Source organism: Pristis pectinata, chromosome 12 (assembly GCF_009764475.1).
Source record: "Pristis pectinata isolate sPriPec2 chromosome 12, sPriPec2.1.pri, whole genome shotgun sequence".
Classification (NCBI taxonomy): Eukaryota; Metazoa; Chordata; class Chondrichthyes; order Rhinopristiformes; family Pristidae; genus Pristis; species Pristis pectinata.
Genome location: NC_067416.1, coordinates 26491773 through 26517510, shown reverse-complemented (window position 1 = coordinate 26517510; position 25738 = coordinate 26491773). Strand labels below are relative to the sequence as shown.

The following is a 25738-nucleotide window of genomic DNA, read 5'->3' as shown; positions in this document are numbered from 1 at the left end:
AAACTCATGTCACAACAAAAATTTTCAAAAGTACATGACAGTCAGAAAAAGTGACTGCAGATCTGAACCTACTTCCTGATGTCGGGTATTATAACAATTATTGATGGCATTATAAAAAGATATGCCATTACTAACTTTCCCTATAACGACCTATAAAATAAAGCAGCATACAATTAATGAAACACAGCCAGGAACATCACTAGCATTTCAATAAGCTCTAATTACAGATACCAACACTTGATGTATGAAGTATCTAATTTTCCCACTTATTTTCTTTACCTAATTATATATTGGGAATCATTTCAATGCTAATTCAGAGGAGTGTTTTTTTTAAATTTGCTTAGTGAAAATAAAACCTTTATAAATGAATTAGGTGGAATTTGAATTTCACAGTATGGCTGAGCTCTACTTGCATTAACATCAAATGCACTTTCTCAGCTAAGGTTCAATTCCAAAACTAGAAGCACTTGTGTGATATTCATTTTTGCTAGTTTCGCGTAATTACTAAACCCAAGGATAATCAGGAACATTTATACAATAAGTAAGAACACAAAATAAGGTATTCTAACCCTCTAGATATAAATGAATTCCATCATGGCATACAATGGAGCATGTAACTATAACTTAATATCAACTTCAAACATATCATCAAAGTAATGTAAACAGCAATGCTTAGCAACAGAAGAGCGAATTGTTACTAAATAAACCTCTTCTGTCTATATCAAGTTAGTATGTGAAAAGGATACTGCTTTATCAAATTTCAAAATTGTGCAAAAGTTGAACGGTGTATATTTGCACAATTCTAAAATTCAGAAACCAGGATAAAATGGTGAAACTGGAAGCTTTCTTGCACAGACAAAATAGGGATAGAAAAAAATGTTAAGGATGTGGTCTAAAAGGGGACCTTGTTTGTATATCAGAATGGATCATCCAATGAAAATGAGAGTACAAAGTGATTTATAGAACCATGCCCCCAAATTTGTCTGCATAATAGTTATGTTAACCATCATTTAAGACCGAATGAATTAGAAAAAGTACTTGTTAGAGAATATGAAAGTTCAGGAACACAAGTTACAAGTTGCAACACAGGTTAGAACCACAACAATGCACTACAATCTTGCGCCATGTCATAGTCAATTTTTATTATATACACCGATGCAAAAATTATTTTAAAAAAAATTCAGACTATGTTTCAGTTTGGTGAAAGAATTGCTGACTCACTTTTCGTATGTTTCACACATGCAGATTTCTTCTCAAAGTGCTAACTTGCATATGCAAATAGCAATCACCAAAGGCAAAACATATACCCAGAGGTACGAGGTGAATGTTTACTTTTCATTTCTTACTTGTGATAATGGACAAAGGTGGCATGTTGAGAGTCACACAGAAAACTATTTTTCATTGAATATACAGGATACAAGCCAGAACCATAAGAGTCGAAATTTAATAATTCAAACAAAGAGGATGTTTGGACAACAAAGTACTCCCATAATATTGTACTGAACTGTAGCATAGTTTTTGCGATAAAAATCTAGGAAAATGTGATATTACTCAGATACTAAATTACAACTGAATAGGCAGTAAACAGTTACATGTCAACATACACATTACCTGTCTGAGCCATTCCAGCAACACTCAAATTTGTCAAAGATGCAGTCATTCTCATACAAAGAACATAATTTACTCCGCAGGTATTCGTGTACCTGGAACATAGAGGCATTAAAATGAAGCACAAATCAATGATCAGAATTGTTGTTACAGAAAAATTAAATTTTAAAGTAAAAGCATTATGAACAGTCTAAAATACTCACCTGGTACGTTTCCACTGGTCTGGTTTCCATATTAACATCCCATACCTTAACAGATAAATAGTCTCTTGTCATCATGTACCGACCATTATGGCTAAACTTTACATCAGAAATTGAGGAGATGATTTCAGAGAAAAATGATCTACTACTTGGATCTTCTGGTTCTTCAAAGACTAGAAGTAGAATATTAACAGAGGTTAGACATCTCTACCTGATCACTTAATGAATTATTTATGTAGTAAAAATGTAGCAACATAAATATTATAGAGTCAGAGTTTGGGTATTCTGCAGCAAGTCATGCACCTTGGAACTCCCCAGAGCCTTTCCACCACTTACAAACTACAAATCAGAAGTGTGATGGAATACTCTCCATTTGCTTGGATGAACGCAGCTACAACATTCAAGCAGCTCCACCCTCCATCCACAACCCTAAACATTTATTCCCTCCACCACTAACGCACCACTGTACATCATCTACAAAATATGGTGCTACAAGGATACCCCAACTGCAACTCCCAGACTCTGCAACCTCTATCGCCATGAAAGGTGAGGGCAGTAGATGCATATGAACAACAGCACCCGCAGTTTTCCTCCAGTTACACACAATCCCGACTTGGAAATATATTGCCATTCCTTTATTATTGTGTAGCTCCCTCACCAACAGTACAGCGTAGGACCATATCAAGCACTGCAGCAGTTCAAGAATGTGGTTCACCATCACCTTAAGAATAATTATGAATAGGCCGTAAATACTGGCCTTGTCAGCAACATCCATGCCCCATAAACAAACAAATATAAAGAAAAACAACGTGAGATATACTGGAGCGAGATATCACTATTCAAAAATAAACTAAGATCATCAATGCTGGACAAACTTGCCAAATTACCTTCATTTAAAGCAGCATCTCGAGGAAGAGCACGAGTATGGAAATAAGAAATATGGACCGGAGTGAAGGCTTCCCAAACCAGCTTTCCCATGGTGACCTTTGACTAGAACTCTACTTTCCCCACACTATCCCATATCTCTTTAGTGTTCAAAAATCTGTTGAACTTCATCCTGAGTATTCTCAATGGCTGAGCGTCCACAGTTCTCTGGAAATTCTAAAGGTTCATAAATCACCACATCTCAGTAATAAATGGGTAACCCCTTGTGTTGAGACCATGAACTTTACTTCCAGATTCTCCAGCAAGGGGAAACAGTTTCCAGTGTCTGCTCTCACAAAGACTTTAGCTATTTTGTGTGTCCCTTTCTACCGAAGTTACTATATTCCAAAAGAGTGATAACTGCAACAACCTAAATTCTATCATAGAACACACACTCTTCTCAGGTTTCAAAACACATAGATCACTGACATCCTCACAATCTCACAGGTGTCATGAAGTTTGTTTAATGCCAATTCCACAAGTGTACAACTGCAACTGGTACCACTGAGCAAGCTATTTCTTTAGCTAATTATCCTCATTAGCTTAACTACAATCCCACTTCACCAACTGTGCATGTATCAAAAAGAGTGCACGACTAGATAAGTTCCATAACATATGTGACTTTAACTATTCAGAAGAGCAAAAATAACACTTCTAACCAAAGATGCAATCGTCAACAGATGGAAACCACAGGAGTATGTTAGAAGATTAGATTCAAGAGTACAAAGATCAGAAAAGGTAGGCACGGTGATGCACGCACACAAAATATTTGGCAATATATAAGCAGCTGTGCTCATATTCAGGTTTAATCCAAAGGAAGAAAGATAAATAGTGGGACTTGAGATGCTGCTTTTTTGATTATTGTTTGAGGCAGAGGACCATAGAAGATCAAGGGGTGCATCGCTGAAAGTTTCAACAGTGAAAGCCTGCTTAAGATCTCAAACAGATTGTACAAATTCATACTTAATCATTCCTTCTACGATTTCATGCTCATGGGAGTCTTCTGGTTGCCCTGGGTTCCATCCCTCCCCAACCACTTAGTTTCCCTGCCTGTCTTGCAAATATCTGCCATATGCAATACAATAAAGATATCTCCATAGCAATCGGCTGCAGAATAGGTTTCTGTGAGTAAAGCTTGAAGAGTTGATTAGAGATCTTCATAACATATTAAATTGAATACACTTGGCTGTAACAATACTTTGCTAGGATCTGGCACAGGAATCAGTCGCCTTTGCTACAAATCTGCTAACAGATTTGCTAACAACTAATTTGCAATCTTCTTCCTTAAGTAAGTCAGGTAGTCAGAATTAATGTTCATAATTGTGTTCATCCTCACGAAAAAGGTGCTTATGGGAGTTGTATAACTTACAGCGCATGATCAAGTTGAGATCTGGCCATGAGAGTATGTAGGCACCTCCACCCCATACTCTAAAAGTCTCAACATGCGCAACATATTTACAAAACTGTCATATTACACATCAGAAATAAATAGGCTGTGTTTTGCAAACAATATATGGGGCATGCACTTGTGTGCATCTGATAGATGTGGTTATTGACCCAGAACATTTAGGTATGTAGATATTGCAACCAGCCATCATTATCCCCTTAAAAATATCATCCTTATATCCTAGAAAAATAAATGCAGATTTCCAACCAAGAATACCACAGTTATATGCAAAGAGAAAAGTAAGAGGGGAGGTTGCAAATATCAGAAGGAGAGTCAGCAGTTAGTGGTGGGCCACATTAGGGTAGATGAGACTTAGGCAGTGCAGAATTCCCTCTGCTTAACTCTCTCTCTCTGGGCATAAAATTTGGATTCCTACTAGTATTTTTGTTAAACTTACATTTAATATCTGTAAAATTATTTTTTTTGTAATCACTAAAGAATCTTAAATCTTTCATATTTGTAAAAAAAAGCAATAGCTAATCTGATTTTACAACTTAAAACAAGTTCAGAAATTACTGAGGTGAATAACATAATTTATGCAACTTCCAAGTCAACAGTATATACTTGCATTTTGAGTGCTTGTCACACAGGGCACCAGCACGCATATCGCAGAGTCTTATAGTCCCTTTACTACTACTATAGGCAAACACATTGCACTGATGAGGATGACATTCTGCTGCTGTAATAACTTCTGTCAGCTCTTCCATGTTAGCAGGTTTAATATCTACAATGTCTTTAGCAGTTTGTTAAGGAAAACTTTATAATTAAACATGGAAACAATGTACACATTTTACATGCTAAATATAGATCAATACAGTTTATGATAAATATAAAATACATCAAAACTTCAAACAAAAGACAGGGAAGATGGGAAGAGAATAAAATTAATACAGTTTATAAAAGCAATTGCACAATAGTCAGATATGTTTGAAAGTACAAGGAAACAAAATAATTCACTATTTTGGTTAAGGGAATCTGATCTTTAACCACATTACCACCATAATAGACTATTAAAATTAAAAGGTTTGCTTTTACATCTTCTCCATGAGAACATTCAAACAGTTATTGGGGAAAACCCATTTACAAAAAAAATAAATACTAAAAAAAACATGAGTTTTGGACTATGACTTTTTTGAATATTTATGGTGCTATGAATATGTTGGGCTAGTAATCTGTTTAGACATATCCAAAAGTAATGTGCAGTTGAAAATCGACCTGTTGTAAAGCCTTAACACTCATCAAGAAATTCATTATCTGATTTTTTGACATGGTTTTTCCTCCAGTGTACAGCTCCCATAAATGAAAACAGTAGTGCAAAATGCCAGTTTTATCTGCAGTGAAATTTTCAAGCAACTTTTATTGACCTCATTTGTCCCAAAAATGGTCTATTTAAAAAGGGACAACACTCAAACTGAAGCTGCTATTGAAGCAGCAGTGGCATCACTATTTACTAATCCTCAAACAGCAAAAGCCTTGTATCCCTTTACATGAGGAATGTAAAGCACAATGATCAGGAACTGCAAAATGTCAGTGACAAAAACGATGCTAGTTTTCTTCATCTCAGAAAACTTAATGGTTGTTCTGGATGAAAGAATATTTGATAGATACAGATAGCACTAAATCAAATATCATAATATACTGGAATAGGAACATTGAGAAAAAGGATACTAAAACTTCTATCTGTAATTTCTAAATGCCAGAGGTTGATTCTAAGGTCATCTGAGGAAAGGTAGGTTTCATAGTCACTATTTACTGAAATTGAGTTAATGTGATATGTGTGTGCATTTGCAAATATTCTTCGGGGACTTGCTTCTACCATCAAGTCCATAGGTTTCAGTACAGGCACCTGTCAAGTTAAAAGAAAATCATTTTCAAACAGAAAATTACATCTTTTACTCATTTTCTCATTTAGAAGTTGGAATCTGCAAAGCACCCAAAAACTTACAAGCTTTTTGTTTCCCCAAGTGCTATGCTGTGTTCCTTGGGTTTTCTATTGAACTACTAAATTCCAGATTAATTTTCTAAAATGCCATAAGAAAACACCATGTAGTAATTGATTATAAAATATTGTGATATCTCAATTAGATTTATTTGAAGACAAATGCTTTTACTTCATATGCATATATATTTTCACACTTTAAGAAAAGTTAGTGTTTTTTGTTGTTATAGTCAAATAAAGAAATATTCCTTTGAGTTAACAGGACTTCAATTTAGGATTGGCAAACTACAAAACAAGATCTGAAATGATGAAATTCTTGGATAAAATCCACTTGGATAAAAGCCCCAGTTACTGGTCCATTACAGCAACCTGGACAATACCTAAATGCAATGTACACAGAGACTTATTTTCTTCTGTAATATTCTACAAGCTAGCTGCATATTCCTAAAAACAGTTGAGCTGTTCACATTAACTACCCAAATTTCTTTTCAAATCAAAGCAACTACAACTTGTTTAACTTGCTATTATAATTTAGTGACAGTCTGGGAGGGAGAGGGAGGATTGATATAACTGTATAACATCCCCATTAATATCAGAACTGTAGGCTACAGTAATAACCCAAATATACGCTGAATCTGTTTCTATTTGAGAACTCAATTAATTTGACTTTCCTGATTATGCCTGCTGTGCAGCAGTAATGAGAATGTTTCATTTAAATTGAACTCAGGTTAAATTGAGGAACATCTTAACAGTTACTAGTGCATAAAGCAAGAACATTCTCTTTTAGAAAACACAACTTAAATGCAGTATTCAACCAGCTGTAATACTGATCATCAGTTTTGATAATTGGTCTAAGCAGACTTCTGGCATATGGAAATGATACATTTAAACATTCTTCTTTTCATTTGTCATTTAGGTCAAGTTCTAAAGATGGGAACAACCTTGATATGACTATCTTAAATTGACCTATCAATTCAACTGTGGTAAACCCAAATGTAATTCAATGTATATTTGTGACAGAAGTAATTGCAAGCTCTTCATACTAAGTGGAACTATCTCTCTGTACAATCTGTGTGTGAACACACTAAGATCATCACAAATGACAACACCCAAATAAATTGATTATTTCTCAAACCAATCATACCAACATCTCATACCCGTAAAGTGGTTATTCTGATAGGATCCCTAAATCTTCCATCTTCTTCCTTCAAATTGTAACCTTCTGCTCGTTTGTCTCTTTCACTTATCTTCCACAATTTTATAGTTTTATCTGAAAGTCACAAGTTAAACCTTAAAGTTTATATTCTTCGGAATTATTTACTTCATGAGCATTTAGATTTGAATCAATTGAGAATTTCTTAGTGGTGTTCAGTGCGAGATTCTCAGGATTAGTAAGAATCTCGATCAAGACAGTAAAAACTCCAGAATAACATTATTATATGATACTTTTTCTTTGGAAAGTGAATTGGTTCTGAAAATCTCTTGTTTGCTGGCTGCAAGATCTTATGTGAAATTAAGCACCAGTAACAGCACAAAACTACATCCAAGTGAGCATGAAACAATGCACTCACTCAGAAATCATTTAAAACAAAAAGCTATGATAATTATCAGATCATAGCCTTCTGTGCAATTCCGTGCCTTTGGCCACAATATTCCCTATATTTTAACAGTGACTAAACTTTAAAAATATTTCATTCAATTTAAATCACTTTGGGATATTCTGGAGGACTTGAAAGGCACTGGACAATTTCTTTTTTTCCCCCCAAATATGCAAGTTTCATATTTCAAATATTTCAATTTTCATATTTCAGATATTTCAAATTGGCTTTTTTTTTAATCCAACAAATATCATTTTCAAATAACTGAACGTAGTCAAAATTAACATTAAAATAATATGAAGAATGAACCACCATGAATCCCACTTGACAATGGAATTTTATATATACACCAAATTTGTTTTGCTCCTGTCCATACAAATCTTCTCCTTCAATTCTTCAAAAACACTAGCCTAAAAATCCTAGTGTATCCAAAAGGGTGCACAGGATCAGTGTTTCTTGACAATTAGTTAATAGGCCCATGCGATTCACATGAGAAGAGATTTTAAAAATATCTAAATTTAGGAAAAAATGATGCAGACTTCTTAATTTTCTGAATGGAGCAGAATTTCACAAAATCCCAAATAACTCGTGGTGAGCTTATGTTCTGACCCACTGCAACTCCGCTTTGAGTCTTCTATTTAAAATTATGTTTGCACACAGCTTTCAACTGTAATTAACAGCAGCACAAACCACCAAGTTAAACAAGGATTTTAATTTGCCCATACAGAATTTTTCAAAGCAGGTATTGTCAGATCATTTGTTTGGAACAAGTAAAGGTTTGGGGAAACTTAACAGAGATGAGACGTGATGAGCTATTAATAAAAGACAACATATTGGAAAAAAAATGAGGAAGCATTTGGCCTTGAACATAAAATATGAAGCTACAAGTGAGTTTTTTTTCCAAAGCAGGGAAGGGGAATGCCCTTAACCTCAGTATGTTGTGTGAGGTGCAATCCTGAGCAATGATGCCACGAAACCTTCCAAATTGTCTTGAGACCAAACACCCAAATCTAAAAGAAAAGCCAGTGGAATTCCTCCATGGAAGTAAGATGAAGTGGTAGCTAAATAAAAGCCACTACGTGCTTCAATTATGGTAAATGAAGTTACAGGCTGTCCTCAGGTTACAAATGGCCAACTTATGGACATCCCTACATACAAATGAGCTGCCATAATATTAAATTCAAAAGTCTGACAAATGTAGATATGTTCTTTCATTCCTGGGAATGGCATAACTAGTTTCCTCTCTTTCCACTTCTGGTAACTGTTCTTTATCATCAGTCTTAGGCACTTTTTTTGCCATTCATTACAATACTGTGGAGATATGCTTACCTATTGAGTGATTTTTGTGTATTTTCTAGCTTATGTATAAAGTCAACTTCCATAAAAACGGAACCCGTTCGTTACCCAGAGATGGCCTGTATGTTAAAAGCATCATATCTCCTGGCCTATCACATTGCAAAATGGAAATCACTATTTACAATAGGTGAAGACTTAATTCACCTATTAAACCTGTTGGTTAATCTTTGATGATACAACTGCCAAGAAAATTTGCAGCAATCCTTTGTCAAATGCTACCATCTCATAAAGAATTACCAATATTGCAGAAGACAGTGAATCCCAATTCACTCAGGGTATGAAAACATACAGGCTGGTTTGCAATATAGTTAGATGAGTTGTTTGGTATTCATAATGCAGTGGTTCATATCATTTGTGAACTATGGTAGGAAGGGGCCTTTCTCGAAGATTTACTTTGCTATAAAGAAATGCCATAACATATAATCGGTACTAAAATGTTTCAATTTCTAAAGGAATAGGTGATCAGTTGTGGACTCTTAAGGGATTGCCGCAATGGAATTTGCACAGACAGAGAAGCCATAATGACACTCAGACATTCAGCGGTAGTGGCCAGACTGACGGAAGTTGCATTGGATGTACAAACAATACATTGCTTCTAGTTTCAAGCTTGTATGAAATGAAGCCATGTATTGTTTGTACATCCAGTGAAACGAGACAAAAATGGTTTGGACCTTAAAAGAGGTCCATGTCAGTTTAGGAAGATAGCCAGCCAGTCCCTGGCATCAAAAAGGCTGATAAAGACTGCACTGGCATGCCCATAAGCTTGTTTATCAAGAGCAGCAATGAAAGCCATTTTGGATACTGATCGCCACCCCTCCCCACCTCCAAAGTGCTGCAAAGTTGTGTCTCAACTGCACATTTCCAAAATCAAAATTGTGCTGCTTGATAGTCCATTTAAAGCTAGGTTTGGAATGACTGGTAACCACAGGCCTAATTGGGGAGGGAAGGAGAAATCAAATTTGAATACCAGCAGGGTGACGGTTGAGGGCACAATGAGAGATGGACTAGGAAACAGCAGATCTGGGAAGCAGAGGGGTGAGGAAAGGGAAGCATGTAAACAAATCACTTCAGTGTTGGAAAGAAGTCTTGAGGAATCAAAAGTTAATCTGGCAACCTTAAGAGACCACTGGGAAGACAAGGTTTTCCCCAGGAGTACCCATTTTTGGGCAAAGTCCCCTGCAATGCTCTAAAAGGAGTGTTGAAGGAGTAACATCACCCCTGTGCCCAATATAGAAGTTGTGCCAGGATTCAAACCCCTAAGTGCCCAACTGAATTTATGGAGTGGTGCAAAATGATCTGAAAATGTTTAACATGTTTCACTCCAAGGAAAAAAAAAGTGATTTTCAATAGCATAAGACAACATAAATGTTATGCAACTGAAAGTTTAGAACAGAATCCAGAAATGTTAACAATCTAGCATCGTCTTGTCCAAATAACCATTCTACACATGAGCATTCAGAGTGACTGCTGGTGGATTATTAGCATAATATCTAGTCTTGATCATATTGTCACTTGGCATTCACACACATTTTTCTTGGTAGGATCACAGGATTGTAATTAACAGCAAAAATTGTTGCTGAGCTTTATCTGGTCCAACCAATGGCTCCCTAGGATCTAATAATATTTAGTATAGCAACTGAAGCTTCCTACACACAACAGGCTCTGAATTTTTCCCAGTGCCAAATAGGTATTTTAAATATGCTACTACCAATGGCACTCTATGAGATTGACTGAGTTAATTCAGCAAGTAACTATCAAGGATACGGTTCATAACATCTATCACCACCAAGCACTGCATCTTTTGAATTGTTTTTTTAATAACACACTTTTCAATCTCAACATAAAGACGGATACAAATAGATAATGAGAATCTGAACCTCACCATTTGTAGACAGTAAGAAATGAGCTGCATTCTGTTGGGGTAACCACCTGATTTTATTAATTTTTTCCTCAATTTCTAGACTTTTCAAATAATCAAACTCCGGTTCATGACTCTGAAATGTACTGTAAACATTGTATTCTCCTCTATGGTGAGGTCTGCTTTTACTCTGCAAAAAGAACAGGAAGTTGTATTGTAACATTAATATATTAAAACTTGTATTTACATCCTTAATGCATCTTCAACAGCAAAATAGTGAATGGTAGAAACCTCCCTATCCACTACCCTTTGTTTTCCTCCCATTCCCCACTTCCCTCTTTGTGTTTCATTCCCAACTCTTCACATCTAATAAATGTCACAATTTAAATGTCATTAAGTTGTTGTGATGGGAGATTTTAATTTCCCAAATATCGATTGGCATCTCCATACAGCAAAGGGTTTAGATGGGGTGGAGTTTGTTAAGTGTGTTCAGGAAGGATTCTTGACACAATATGTAGATAAGCCTATAAGAGGAGAGGCTGTGCTTGATTAGATATTGGGAAATGAACCTGGTCAGGTGTCAGATTTCTCAGTGGGAGAGCATTTTGGAGATAGTGATCATAATTCTATCTCCTTTACAACAGCATTGGAGAGAGATAGGAACAGACAGATTAGAAAGGTGTTTACTTGGAGTAAAGGGAATTATGAGACTCTCAGGCAGGAAATTGGAAGCTTAAATTGGGAACAGATGTTCTCAGGGAAAAGTACAGAAGAAATGTGGCAAATATTCAGGGGATATTTGTGTGGAGTTCTGCATAGGCATGTTCCAATGAGACGGGGAGGTTACGATAGGATACAGGAACCGTGGTGAACAAAGGCTGTAATAAATCTAGCCAAAAGGAAAGGAAAAGCTTCAATGGTTCAGAGAGCTAAGTAATGTTAGAGATCTGGAAGAGTATAAGGCTAACAGGAAGGAGCTTAAGGAGGAAATTAGGAGAGCCAGAAGGGGACATGTGAAGGCCTTGGCGGGCAGGATTAAGGAAAACCTCAAGGCGTTCTACAAGTATGTGAAGAGCAGGAGGATAAGACGCGAAAGAATAGGACCTATCAAGTGCAACAGAGGGAAAGTGTGTATGGATCCGGAAGAAATAGCAGAAGTACTTAATGAATACTTTGCATCAGTATTCACTACAGTAAAAGATCTTGGTGCTTGTAGTGAGGACTTGCAGCAGGCTGAAAAGCTTGAGCATGTAGATATTAAGAAAGAGGAGGTGCTGGAACTTCTGCAAAGCATCAAGTTGGATAAGTCGCTGGGACCCGATGAGATGTACCCCAGGCTACTGTGGGAGGCAAGGGAAGAGATTGCAGAGCCTCTGACGATGATCTTTGCATCATCAATAGAGACGGGAGAGGTTCCGGAGGATTGCGGATGTTGTTCCCTTATTCAAGAAAGTGAGCAGAGGTAGCCCAGGGAATTATAGACCAGTGAGTCTTACTTCAGTGGTTGGTAAACTGATGGAGAAGATCCTGAGAGGCAGGATTTATGAACATTTGGAGAGGTATAATATGATTAGGAATAGTCAGCATGGCTTTGTCAAGGGCAGATCCTGCCTTACGCACCTGATTGAATTATTTTTGAGGATGTGACTAAACACATCAATGAAGGGAGAGCAGTAGATGTAGTGTATATGGATTTCAGGAAGGCATTTGATAAGGTACCCCATGCAAGGCATATTGAGAAAGTAGGGAGGCATGGGATCCATTGCTTTGTGGATCCAGAACTGGCTGGCCTGCAGAAGGCAAAGAGTGGTTGTTGAAGGGTCATATTCTGCATGGAGGTCGGTGATCAGAGGTGTACCTCAGGGATCTGTTCTGGGACCCTTGCTCTTTGTGATTTTATAAACGACCTGGATGAGGAAGTGGAGGGATGGGTTAGTAAGTTTGCGGATGACACAAAGGTTGGAGGTGTTGTGGATAGTATGGAGGGCTGTCAGAGGTTACAGCGGGACATAGATAGGATGCAAAACTGGGCTGAGAAGTGGCAGATGGAGTTCAACCCAGATAAGTGTGAAGTGGTTCATTTTGGTAGGTCAAATATGATGGCAGAGTATAGTATTAATGGTAGGACTCTTGGCAGTGTGGAGGATCAGAGGGATATTGGGGTCCGAGTCCATAGGATGCTCAAAGCAGCTGCACAGGTTGATTATGTGGTTAAGAAGGCATATGGTATATTGTCCTTCATCAATCGTGGAATTGAATTTAGGAGCCGAGAGGTAATGTTGCAGCTATATAGGACCCTAGTCAGATCCCACTTGGAGTATTGTGCTCATTTCTGGTCGCCTCACTACAGGAAGGATGTGGAAGCCATAGAAAGGGTGCAGAGGAGATTTACAAGGATGCTGCCTGGATTGGGGAGCATGCCTTATGAAAACAGGTTGAGCGAACTCGGCCTTTTCTCCTTGAAGCGATGGAGGATGAGGGGGGACCTGATAGAGGTGTATAAGATGATGACAGGCATTGATTGTGTAGATAGTCAGAGGCTTTTTCTCAGGGCTGAAATGGTTGCCACAAGAGGACATAGGTTTAAGGTGCTGGGGAGTAGGTACAGAGGAGATGTCGGGGTAAGTTTTTTTTTTACTCAGAGAGTGGTGAGTGCATGGAATGGGCTGCCGGCAACGGTGGTGGAGATGGATACAATGGGGTCTTTTAAGAGACTTTTGGATAGGTACACGGAGCTGAGAAAAATAGAGGGCTATGGGTAAGCCTAGTAATCTCTAAGGTAGGGACATGTTCGGCACAGCTTTGTGGGCCGAAGGGCCTGAACTGTGCTGTAGGTTTTCTATGTTCTAAATTGCACAGGAGGCCGTACAGTTACAGAGTCTTGTGTTTAATACATCTTCAGTTTATCATAAAATTTACATGTAATAAAATAAAGCATATTTTAAACTTAAGCTAAAACGAAGATAAATAAAGTTGACAAAAGCCTACACAAAACACATCTGTGCAATCCTACATTACTTTTTGTAATTTAGAATTTCCATTTCAATAAACTGAAAAGTGAAAAAAAATGGCATTTCACTGGCATTAAGCCTTCAACTAATCTTAACCTCTCTCCTTTCACTCCATCTCTGCTTCAAGATTGTTACATTTTAGTTTCTGGGCTTCATTACCTGAAAATGTTGGTCTTACCACCCCGATATTGAACTATTCCCAATTCCCATTGAAGCTTTAATTACAGCAATGCCTAGCCAGCCACAAGATCCTTCAATGCCATTTTAAACAGGTTACACCAGCAAAGTTGCCAGACCAGATGATACAGAAATGAAAGACAGAGCAAATAATGGCTTAGATCTTGCCACTGTAATGATAGCAAAACTATCAGCGTACACTCATTACTCTGATAAAATTGTAATAGCTTCTGAAAACTCACATATGGAGTTAAATACAGAAACGTAGAAGTTTCCCCTCTACCCAATGCATTGTTTTATCTAGATTAATTTTCAGAAATCAGTAAACTGACAAAATCCTCATGGATTTATGAAATATTCACAGCATAAAATATTCTGAATTTTTTTAAAAAAAGTTATACTGCAGTAGTAATAGCAGTTGTTTTTTTTTAAAGTTTACAGGAGCCTGAAGACCCACACTCAACGATTTAGGAACAGCTTCTTTGTTATTCCTTTCTTTTGCACTACTTATTTTGTAATTTATAGTAACTTTGATGTCCTCGCACTGTACTGCTGCCTCAAAAAAACAAATTTCACGTCATGTAAGTCAGTGATAATAAATCTGATTCTGATAATTCAGCTTCTACCTTTACCTCAGAGAAGTATTCAAATCTTTATTTTGCATTCTGTAAAATGATTAAAATATTTGTTATAAATTCTAACTTTTACTCTCTGGTTTTCTGACTGAGAATTCTTCAACATGATTGCCCTCTTCGCCAGCTTGCTGATGTGGCTGTTGCTGAATGCAGGGGATTGCCACTCAAATTGCTACATCTTTATGGGCAGAGCTCTTCAAAGTCAGAACCAAGGAACATTGTTTTATCATTGACCACAAAATACAGGTCAATGAGAAATAAAGCAACCCACTTTAGAAGGATTACTCTGTTAAGAAAATTGAAAGGAAAGGTCAAATATGCAAATTTACGACAGTTAGTCAAAATATGTGCAGGTACCCAGTCAAATGTCATATTACTCAGAGGTATCTGCGAAGATGAATGAAGTTCAGCACTCAAATGTGGTAAGTCATGGTTTGGGTTTAACACAAACTTTTACTTTGCTCAGAAAAATGTTACATCAGTCTATGAAAAGCATTACCACTGCACCAATGGGAGTTTTTAAATGGCAGCATTACCATTTCTTTCCGCCTAGTTGTTATTATATGTATGGAATTGTTGAGGAAATAAATACTTGGCAAGAGTAGAAGATTAAATTCTTTGTGCTACTGAATTCAAATTCATTACTAACCTCTTGCTCTCGTTGAAAAATAACAACTCTGCCGCCTTTATCCCCAGTTGCTAGTAGGTCTCCAGAGTAGTTGAATTCAACAGTAGAAATAATATCCGCTGTAAATGGAGAATATAAAAACAATTAGTACTGAAAATACCTCCTTTAGTCTGGAAATTTATTTTTGCGATTTTGAGCGTAAACATATCAAATGAATAGATTCCAATACAAGTAATTATGTTCCACCAAAGACATTTCAGCTTTGAAATACATATATTTATCCCACAAACTTCTCAAAAAAGAAATCAAGTTAATTGATATCGATCTCATTGCTGTTTTAAGATCCTGCTTTGTTCAGATTGACTACTGTATTCCCCTTTACTATAACAGTGACTACAAAAGCTAATCATATGACTTTGATTCTGGACTGTCCTGGTCTTAAAAAGCATCTGATAGTAAAATGAACAATTAATGATAGACAGATACCAACATAAAAGGGATTCACAAGAAACAAGGCCCTGAGTGCTTATCCTGCTGTCTCATTCAACAGAATATGAGTGCACCCTAAAATGAACCATTCTTCTCAGTTCCCCATCTCACAGAACTTACAAGTGGACGTCTGTCAGCAGCATTCAGCACGGACAAGCAGTCTTCCTCTCTACTGTAAATTTTCTAATCCAGGATCTCCAGTGCTGGTATCACAATTCAAAAATAAATTCCTTATTTACAAACAATTTGTGATCAAGCTAAATCAAAGACAAGAAAAAAAAAACAGCTCTGTGGAAAATCTTGAAATCAGCTCTGTGTGTGTTGAATTATTTCTGGATTTGAACTACTGGCCATTAATTTATTAGCATCTGAAACCTTCAGAGCCATTTCAAATGGTGTAAAACAATGCTGATTTAATTCTGTAGGTTCAAACTAAGAATACATTTTAGTTCTAGCAATCTTTAAGCATTGATTTTTTAAAAGATTGAAAATATGTTTAAACAAAATCAAATAGTCCTCTTGAAATAAATTTCAGAAGGTACTAAGTTCTTGGAGTTTAAAGAGAGTGAAGAAAATAATAAAATATTATTCTTTTGAACCACAACATGTCCCACTACCAAGCAGCGCTACACCTCCTCACCACCCTCAGTAAACTAACAACACCCTGCAAGTGACTCATTTTTCCAATTCTGAATAATATTAAATTTGCCTAGGGTTTTAAATGAAACAATTAAATGATGAAACAATTGCATGGCACCCTAGTCTGCAATGATTATACTTTGAATTTAACCTCATTAGTCAGAGTGGCTTTATGTGAATAATGTTTTCAAGGGAAATCTTACTCCTAACCCTTTGGTAATTCTCCCTCCTCTTGTAAATATTTAGGTTATACAAGTTGAAAACAAAACAATTTAGCAATTATGCTCCAGAATTCAAATTGTCATGATTGAGCTGAAGCAGAAAACAGAAAAGGCTAAATATACTTTAGTTACATACTTCAGCCTTCTAAAGGCTGGATTCACAAATAAAAAGTAAACAAGATAATAACACTTACCAAAACAACAATAGCAACAGTGTCGCATGTAAAACAATGACCTCAAGGACCTCACAAAGAAAGCTTTACTCAGCTAGCACCTCACATATAATCTGCTGATTCCCAACCCACAGGAACTACAAATCGCTCCTAGCCCCTGGACTGTCCTGAAGTCTATCATAATTAGCACTTGTGAAGAGATTCTTGGCTTCTCTATCAGAAAACTGGTTTGATGAGAGTCATACAGCACAGAAACATGCCATTCAGTCTAACTGGTCCATGCCGACCAAGATGCCCGTCTAAACTAGTCCAATTTGCCTGCATTTGGCCCATGTCCCTCTATACCTTTCCCATCCATGTACTTGTTCAAGTGTCCTTTAAATGTTGTTAATGTACCTATCTTAACCACTTCCCCTGGCAGCTAATTCCACATACAGACCACCCCCGGGTGAAAAAAGTTGCCCCTCAGTTTCCTATTAAATCTCTCCCTTCACACCTTAAACCTAGAGAGTGTGGAAGGCCATGTCAGGAGCAGCACCAGGCATACCTAAAAGTGATGAGGTGTCAGCCTAGTGAAACTGCAATACAGGCTACATGTGTGCCAAACAGCGAACAACAGACAGAGCTGAGCAAACTCACATCCAATAGATTAGATTGAAACTCTGTAGTACTATCACACAAATTAGTGAATGGTCTGGGCAATTCACAGGAGAAGGAGACTCACTGTCAACAATGGAGGGGCCCAATGTGTAAGTGTAAAAGAAAAAGCTGAAGCTTTCACAACTATCTTCAGCCAGAAATGTTGAATAGCTGATCTATCTTAATTTCCTCCAAAGAACTCCACCATCGTAGAAGCCAGTCTCTAGCTGACTCTATTCATTCCATGTGATATCAAGAAACAGCTGAAAGTACTTGAAACAGCAAAAGCTGAGACCAGACAACACCCCAGTTGTAGTCCTAAAGACCTGCTCCAGAACTAGCTGCACTTTGAGTCAAGCTATTCTAACATAATTACAATAGAGGAATCTATCCAACAATGTCACAAATTGGCTAGGTATGTCCCATCCATAAAAAGCAGGACAAATCCAACCTGGCTAATTATTACTCAAGCAATCTACTCTCAACAATCAAAGTGACGGAGTGCTATCAAGTAATACTAACTCACCAATAACCTACACAATATTATCTAGTTTAGGGTTCGCTGGGGCAGCTCAGCTCCAGACCTCATCACAGCCTTGGACCAAACATGGACCAAAGATGAGAAAGACTGCCCTTGACAGCAAGATATCATTTAAACAAGTGTGGCATCAAATTGTCCTGGTAAAACTGAAATAAATGGGCATCAGAGAGAAAACACTCCAGTATTTGAAGTCATATCTTGCACCTTGAAGATGGTTGTGGTTGTTGAAGATCCAGCTCCAAGTCATCACTGCAGAAGTTCCTCAGTGCAATGTGCTAGACACAGCTGCTTCAACAATAATCTTCATTCCATAAGGTCAGAAGTGGGGTTTTGCTGATGACTATGCAATGTTGAACTCTATTCACAACTCCTCAGCAAATGAGGCAGCCCATGTAAAATGCAGCAAGATATAGACAGCACTCAAGCATGGGCTTATAAATAGCAATATTCTCACCGCAAAGGTCCCAGTCAATGACTACCTCTAACGAGACAGATTCTAACCATTTAGCCTTGACATTCAATGTTATTAACATCACAATACAGATTCCTGGACTATGGTAGTTTTAAAGCAATAATACAGGTTTTATAATATTACAGAGTAACTGACAGCCAAGTAAAACAAATCTTGTGCATGTCTACAAAAAGTTAAATCCTGAAGAATGCTGGATATTTGACAAAAAAAAATAGACATTGTGGGAAATGATCAGCTGGTCAGGCAGCATTTATGGACAGAGAAACAGGGCAGCGTTTCGGGCAGACGAAATTTCAATAGAAAGTGCAAGTCATTAAATAACTGAACTGATAAATCCCATTGGCTTGAAAGGTACATGTGCAGCCCTCATCACTGCCCCGAGGGGCAAAACCAGCTTAACTGTGGAAAGATGTGTTTAAAATTTGTGAATAACATGAGCAATCCATGTCCCATTCTTCTCAATGCACTCAAAGACTTGCTAGGCTGCACTTTACTATTACTACAACTTTTATCAAAATATTCACCCTCCTTCAGCAATGAGCATCCCTATAAATGTGAAATTTAACAATCTTCCGCAAACTTGTTCAGAACTTGGTGGTTAAGTAGAATCTACTGTGTATTTCAGCACCATGACTTTCATGTAATTTTGAAATATATAAAGAACTATTAAGAAACTATGGTAGTGGGGAGACCCACCAATTTTTAACATTGTTAGATATTTTTTCCCAATTCCTTTTGAACACTTTCAACAAACACAATAAATGAAGACACCTGTACTCACTTTCAATAATACATTTTAATACACTAAAGAGTGTAATGGGCAATGCAAAAGCATGACTATACTATTTTATTCACATATACATTGCTGGTATATTTTAAATCTCCAACTGGCAATGTTACTTGTTTGTAGTATGCATTCCTGGAAACTGACTGAAACAAGGTTAAAAAACTGCAGCTTTCAGCAATCAGAATAAACTACCAAACTTACAAGGCAATCAATCAAGTCTCTGCACATGGAATAATTATAAATTATTCACCACACTAAAAAAATTGAAGTTAATAAATCTCAAATTGTTCATTTGTGTATAGTATGTGCCAATATTACAAAAGAAAATTTCATGCATTACTAAAGAAATCGGTGCAAGATTAAAAAATGTTTGACAAATAATAGCACCTTTTTGACATTGTACTATTGCATATATAGAAGAGGCAGACTCATGCAACTCAAAGAAAACTGAAATCCTTAAATAAAAATATTAAGCATAGAAAGCAAAATCTATTAGGAGATTGGTTTAAAAAATCCATCTGAATGAGATTTTCTACAAAATTTCCCTTTAAGGTGCAACTATTTCAAAACATGAATGCAGAAAAGCAGCTTACTGCAGAACCCATGGGAGTGAAGGTTAGCAACAAAAATCTTAACAGTAAATTGTGAATATTTAAGATCCTTGGTTTATATTCCGTACCTTGATCAAAGGATGATGTTGACATCAGTGAATTAGTACCAGAGGTAGAAGTCTTAAACACTTGAGAGAAATTGCAAGGAAAGCATTTCATCTTCTGCAGTATGCAAATGCAGCTTTAACTTCCTCATTTGACACCTCCACAGTCCAATTGGGTGAATACCCTCGTCTCTAATAAGATTTTCTCTTACTATAGATTTTCTAGATGCCTGCATTGCATAGAACAGGTAAATGTTTTAGATCAGAAAGAACAGGCATGAGAAGGGTGGACTCTGCATTTACAGCATTACAGTGCAGGCCCCATACGCTATTCCCAAGATGCTGCTAAGACAGGGGCCATTGCACTAAACAGAGCTGTCCAGTTCATTGCCAACAATTTAAATCCAAAATCAATGCAACTGCCACCATAGCATACTGTTTTTGATTCTCTTTTTGAAGTTAAACAAAATTCTGTATCGAGTAACAAATCAATTTAATAATAATCTGAAATATATTTAAAATCTTTGCTTCTGGTAAGCTAATGATTTACAATGCAACACTGGTTTTACAGTTCAAATCAGCAGCATGACAGTGTGGAATCTACTGTTACAATCAATAAAGCAGCCAATCAAGTGAAACTAAGCATTATCCATTTCCATCTCTTTCTTGAATACTGCAGCATATTCGCTGTGGAAATGTCAAGCAGCTGAAGTCACATGTTCATTAAATTATCCCACAGCCAAATGCGATGATTTGACAAGTTCATTTTACAAATGAACAGACAAAATGTCAAATAATCTGAATTTTACTGTTTAAAAGATACTTAGTACAGTGCTTTTTGCCGTATTTGCTTTTTAAATCTGCAAAATTTACATCCATATACAAAACCAACAATTTTATTCTAATTTTCAGCTATTACTAGCACTTCACCAGTAAAGGCTACTTTCCCACTCCTACACAAATATTTCTGGTGCATTTTTAGAAACACCATCCATTTTTTTCATTAAGAGGGTGTATAGATCTAAGCATGCTCAATATCACAGGTGTGTCAATAAATGAAACATTGTGCTTAGCAGTGAATATGTACAATTAATCATGGTTAGAAAGGCTACAAAGACTGTCACAGTTGAACATCTGCCCAAGATCTATTCCTGAACCCTGCTATTTCTCATGTAATATGCTAACCTTCAAGGTTATCATCCCATTAGTTTCCTACATGAAAACTATCTTACCATCACCTCTCTTGACCCCATTAAAGGTGTTTAAACTGGTGGTCCAACACTGAGTACTTAAGAAATCTCCTCCACCTAAATTATAGTAAGACCAAATCTACTGTCTTCCATTTCTGCCACAAACCACCCTCCAGTTCCTGATGGCACCCTGCTCCTGATAACTGCATGATCTGTACCAGACAATTTAATCTTGGCATTACTTTTGACCCCAAATTAACTGTGACCACCTATCTATGTTGTCACCAAGAGCACTTCCTTCCATCTGAGATACCATTTGACTTTACAAATGCCTCAATTAATCTGCTGATACCCTCATTCACACCTTGTTAGTTCTAGACTTGACTAATCTAAGGCACTCTTGACTGACCTTCCATGTTATATCATACCTTAAGGTCATGCTAAACTAGGCTGGGTTTGTTCCATCATCTCCCCAGCCCCCACCTCATTTTCATGGCTTGCTGGCCAACAGTGACTCTGGCTTAGTAAGAGCTTGTTGACCTCCAGTGGTTTCTGGCTGAGTAATACCTTGATTTACATTTTCTGGTCTCTTGTTTCCAATCCTCCTATGCTCTCATCCTTCTGAACTCTCATCTCCACCAGCCCTCAGTGCTCTCAGAAAGGAATCAAGGGATAGCTTCAGTTCCATCCTTTTCAGTATTTTGATTATTCTTCCAATGATTACCAAAGCCTTAAACTCTGGAATACTTCTCCTAAACCTCTCATTCAACCCTTCTTTAAGGCTAACATTAAAACTTAATTTCACCATAGCATGTTAGGCCACATTTATTTTGGGCAGAAGCAGCTGTGTTTACTCACTTCACTTCCCTCAGTGTTCTAATTTTTTTTTCAACAATTAAAATACAGATTTAATTCGTTCAATAGCCATGTCTCCAAACCATGATCTTGTAGAAGGTATATTATGAGACAATAACCCCAATGAATGGATGCAATATACACTGTGATGCCAGAACATCAGAGGGTTGTTAGCATTCGTTCCTGAAGCTGTAGATTAGGTTACTCTAGCTAACTTGTTCCCACCTAACCAGTACCACATCTATTTTGGGAAATTTATTTTGAATCTCTGCTGTTACTGTTTCTTTATATTTTTTCCACCAACACTGATGATTCACATTATCTTAGGATTTGACAGAAATTTGACTATGATATCATGTGGGGAATTTGAAAAAAAAAGTGGGAAAAACACTCCAACATGGAGAGGCATGTATGGGAATAAAGAAGGAAAAGGGAAACTGGGTTTAAAGAAACAATGATCTGAATCATACTTAATTTGGCCCTCTATACTAATCTCATACAGAGAAGTGGATCCAATTGCCCTGGAATCAGATGGCAAGGTGTGGTAACATTTCTGGACTCCGAAGACATTAACTCTTTCTTTTTCCACAGATGCCGACTGGCCTGCTGGGTGTTTCCACTCTGACGAGGATTTTCAGACCAGAAACCTGCTTATTGATCATCTATTGCATAGACTTAAATTGTTAGACCTTCTGATGTAAAATATTACTACATGGGATAAGTTCCAAGAAACTAAGTAGATCCTTTGGGCAATTTTTGATAGTGAGGACAAACAGGATATATACAATTTATTAACTATTTTCAGTTCATAGCCTATTTGAACCCCTTCCATTGACATATACAGTTATGCTGAGCATCTCCAACACTTGTTTGTTTTATTTTAGGATTTCAGGCAACTGCATTTTCTATGATTTTTACCTACCCTTTCAGTGTCTAATTTCACATCTTTACATATTCCATCCATCTCCATTACTATTAGTTAACAATGATATTCCTATTAAAAAAATGTTTTCCCACACACATTTTTCTGCATTAATGAAATAAGATTTTCTTTCAAACACTCCATAGCTCATTTGGTCTTTCTAGTTCTTTTTTTGTTTCTTATTCTTTTGGACATACGGGTTTAATTCATTTCTTTTATCCAATTTATCCACTCTTCCAGACACTGACACAAGTCAAATATAAATGAAACCCAATTTAACTGTCCCAATACCTTATGGATCAATAGCTGCAGGGATTACTGAACAAATACAAAAACAGAAAGTGTACATAATTGCTTTCTGAGCCTTACCAAGAAAATTTGAAATTATAGAATGAAAATAGTGTATTTGCATTATTGAAACTACAGAATGTGTATCCTTTATTAAAAAAATTAGTAGAATTGTACAGTAATTTGAGTTACAAATAAAAAGGATGAAAATTGAAGAAAATGTGTATAAGAAATAAAATTGAAAATAATTGGAAAAATGTGGGTTGCTTTTGATAGAAGTGAAGCAATTATGAGAATCTACTTCATTACGAGTTTGAGGAGATTTGGTATGCCACCAAAGACACTTGTAAATTTTTATAGATCTATGGTGGAGCACATTCTGACTGGTTACATCACAGCCTGGTACGGAGGCTCCAATGCACAGGATTGCGAGAGGTTGCAGAGGGTTGTAGACTCAGCCAGCTCCATCATGGGCACAGCCCTCCCCACCATTGAGAATATCTTCAAAGAAGCAGCATCATCATTAAGGACCCTCACCATCCAGAACATGCCTTCTTCTCATTACTATTGTCAGGGAGGAGGTACAGGAGCCTGAAGACCCACACTCAATGATTCAGGAGCAGCTTCTTCCCCTTGGTCATCAGATTTCTGAATGGTCCATGAACAGTACCCCATAGTGCAAAAAAAGGAAGAATTTATTTATTTTGTAATTTGTAGTTTCTTTATGTCTTTGCACTGTACTGCTGCAGTTTTTCACATCATGTAAGAGTGATAATAAACCTGATTCAGATATCTCAAAAGTCTGTTTAACTTTTTTTTTGGGGGGGGGGGGGGGGGTGGTAGTGGTAGAAAGGAGTCAGCCCTTCAAGCCTTTATTGACATTCAATTGGATTAGGAGTGAATCTCAACATACATTCAAGATTTAAAAAAAATACATAAAGCATCAGAAATCCAAAAATTCTTATGACTCACTTAAAAAGGAATATAATTTTTGTTACCCATTTGGTGCCAGTGTTGAAGTATATGCAGATTCAACAATCACAATTAAATAGCTAGATTTGTTGACCAAAATTACATGATATTTAACTGTGAAAAATCACCAGGTGAAATGCAATGGAAGAATGATTAATTCTATCAATCAGATTGCCCTGTCCTCCAATTGTTGATGACAATTTGTCAGAGACGACAGCATTTTATCCTAATTACCCACCAGCTCAAACTATTATTTTCCTTGCACATTTTGTGCTGTATAATCCTTACTGCTCCTTCTCTCAAAATGACCATCCTATATGCAAAGACTTCCAGTCGCCTCACTGTTCAGCCACCCATGTTTATGCAATGTTCATCTTTTTGATTTACCTGTACAGATTCACTGTCAAACAAATTACTTTAACAGCCTAATGACAAGCACCATGAAAAATCCACCTGAAACATTAATGTTACAGTAAAATTCTGATATCCCAGCATCAGATTGTTTGGAAATCCTGATGATTTGGTGTCAGGCTCATTTGTTAGTTTGGAATGGGAGTTGAAGAGGGTTGTACAGCCTGGGCTGAGGTCTGGACTGTAAGCAGGCTATGGGCAGAACTTGGCTTGTGGTCTGGAATATTAGGGATCAGAAATGTGGGTAGGTTTGTGACCAGAGCTGGAGTCCAGAGCACTTGTATATTTCCTACTTCCTTTAATCTCACTAGGTTCCCTAGGAAAATTTATACTAATTTGTAACATGTAAAAAAGTGAAAAGTGGGTTGGGATATTAATAAGAGTCCAATAGTCTTGAGAATCAGATAGTCCAGTATTACCAAAGTCCCAAGGATCCCAGATTATCAGTTTTGGTGCATTTTTTTCTGACTGACCTGCTGACTATTTCCAGCATTCTGTTTTTAATCATAAGTATCATGTTTGTTTTAAAAGTGGTAATATTGTACTACAGAATAAGAACTTCCAGAAATTAGTAATACATTTGTTACAATACTGGAAAAGCAAAGACAAGATTCTTAAATGACTAATGTTTTCATTTCCACTCTGACGAAGGTTTTCAGACCAGAAACCTGCTTATTGACCATCTATTGTGTAGACTTGATTCTTAAACTGTTAGACCCCCTGGTATAAAATATTACTACATGGGATGATTTCCAAGAAACTAGGTAGGGCCTTTGGGCAGTTTTTTTTCTGCAGTGAAAACAAACTGAAGATATACATTACTTTTAGTTCACAGCCTATTTGAACTCTTCCATTGACATATACAGTTATGCTGAGCATCTCCAGCACTTGTTTCTTGTTTTATTTTAGGATTTCAGGTATCTGCATTTTCTATGATTTCTACCTACCCTTTCAATGTCTAGTTTGACATATCTACATATTCCCCATCTCAACATGTACTCATCACTTCACAACTCTTGATTCATCCTCCCAGATTCCCCTCATTTCATTCATTCCACCTTCCTTGCCCATGACTGCAACCAGAACCCTTTCACCTTGTGCTA

General features: G+C 36.9%; 1 protein-coding gene across 4 annotated transcripts in view; it reads right to left on the bottom strand.

Annotated features, from left to right (window-relative positions):
• Positions 1 to 25738, bottom strand: part of ppp2r2d (protein phosphatase 2, regulatory subunit B, delta) — a 50836-nt gene that overhangs the window by 5271 nt on the left and 19827 nt on the right. For 2 of the 4 annotated variants that reach the window (XM_052027337.1, XM_052027338.1), the window contains 7 exons: positions 15403 to 15500; positions 10955 to 11120; positions 7276 to 7388; positions 5848 to 6025; positions 4748 to 4912; positions 1812 to 1981; positions 1612 to 1703 (listed from right to left, as the gene is read on the bottom strand). In XM_052027337.1, the coding sequence (XP_051883297.1) occupies positions 1612 to 1703; positions 1812 to 1981; positions 4748 to 4912; positions 5848 to 6025; positions 7276 to 7388; positions 10955 to 11120; positions 15403 to 15500 (982 nt within the window). Of the gene's footprint in view, position 1; positions 151 to 1611; positions 1704 to 1811; positions 1982 to 4747; positions 4913 to 5847; positions 6026 to 7275; positions 7389 to 10954; positions 11121 to 15402; positions 15501 to 20021; positions 20227 to 25738 lie in introns of those variants that run through there. The other 2 variants (XM_052027339.1, XM_052027336.1) reach the window with 2 other exon arrangements.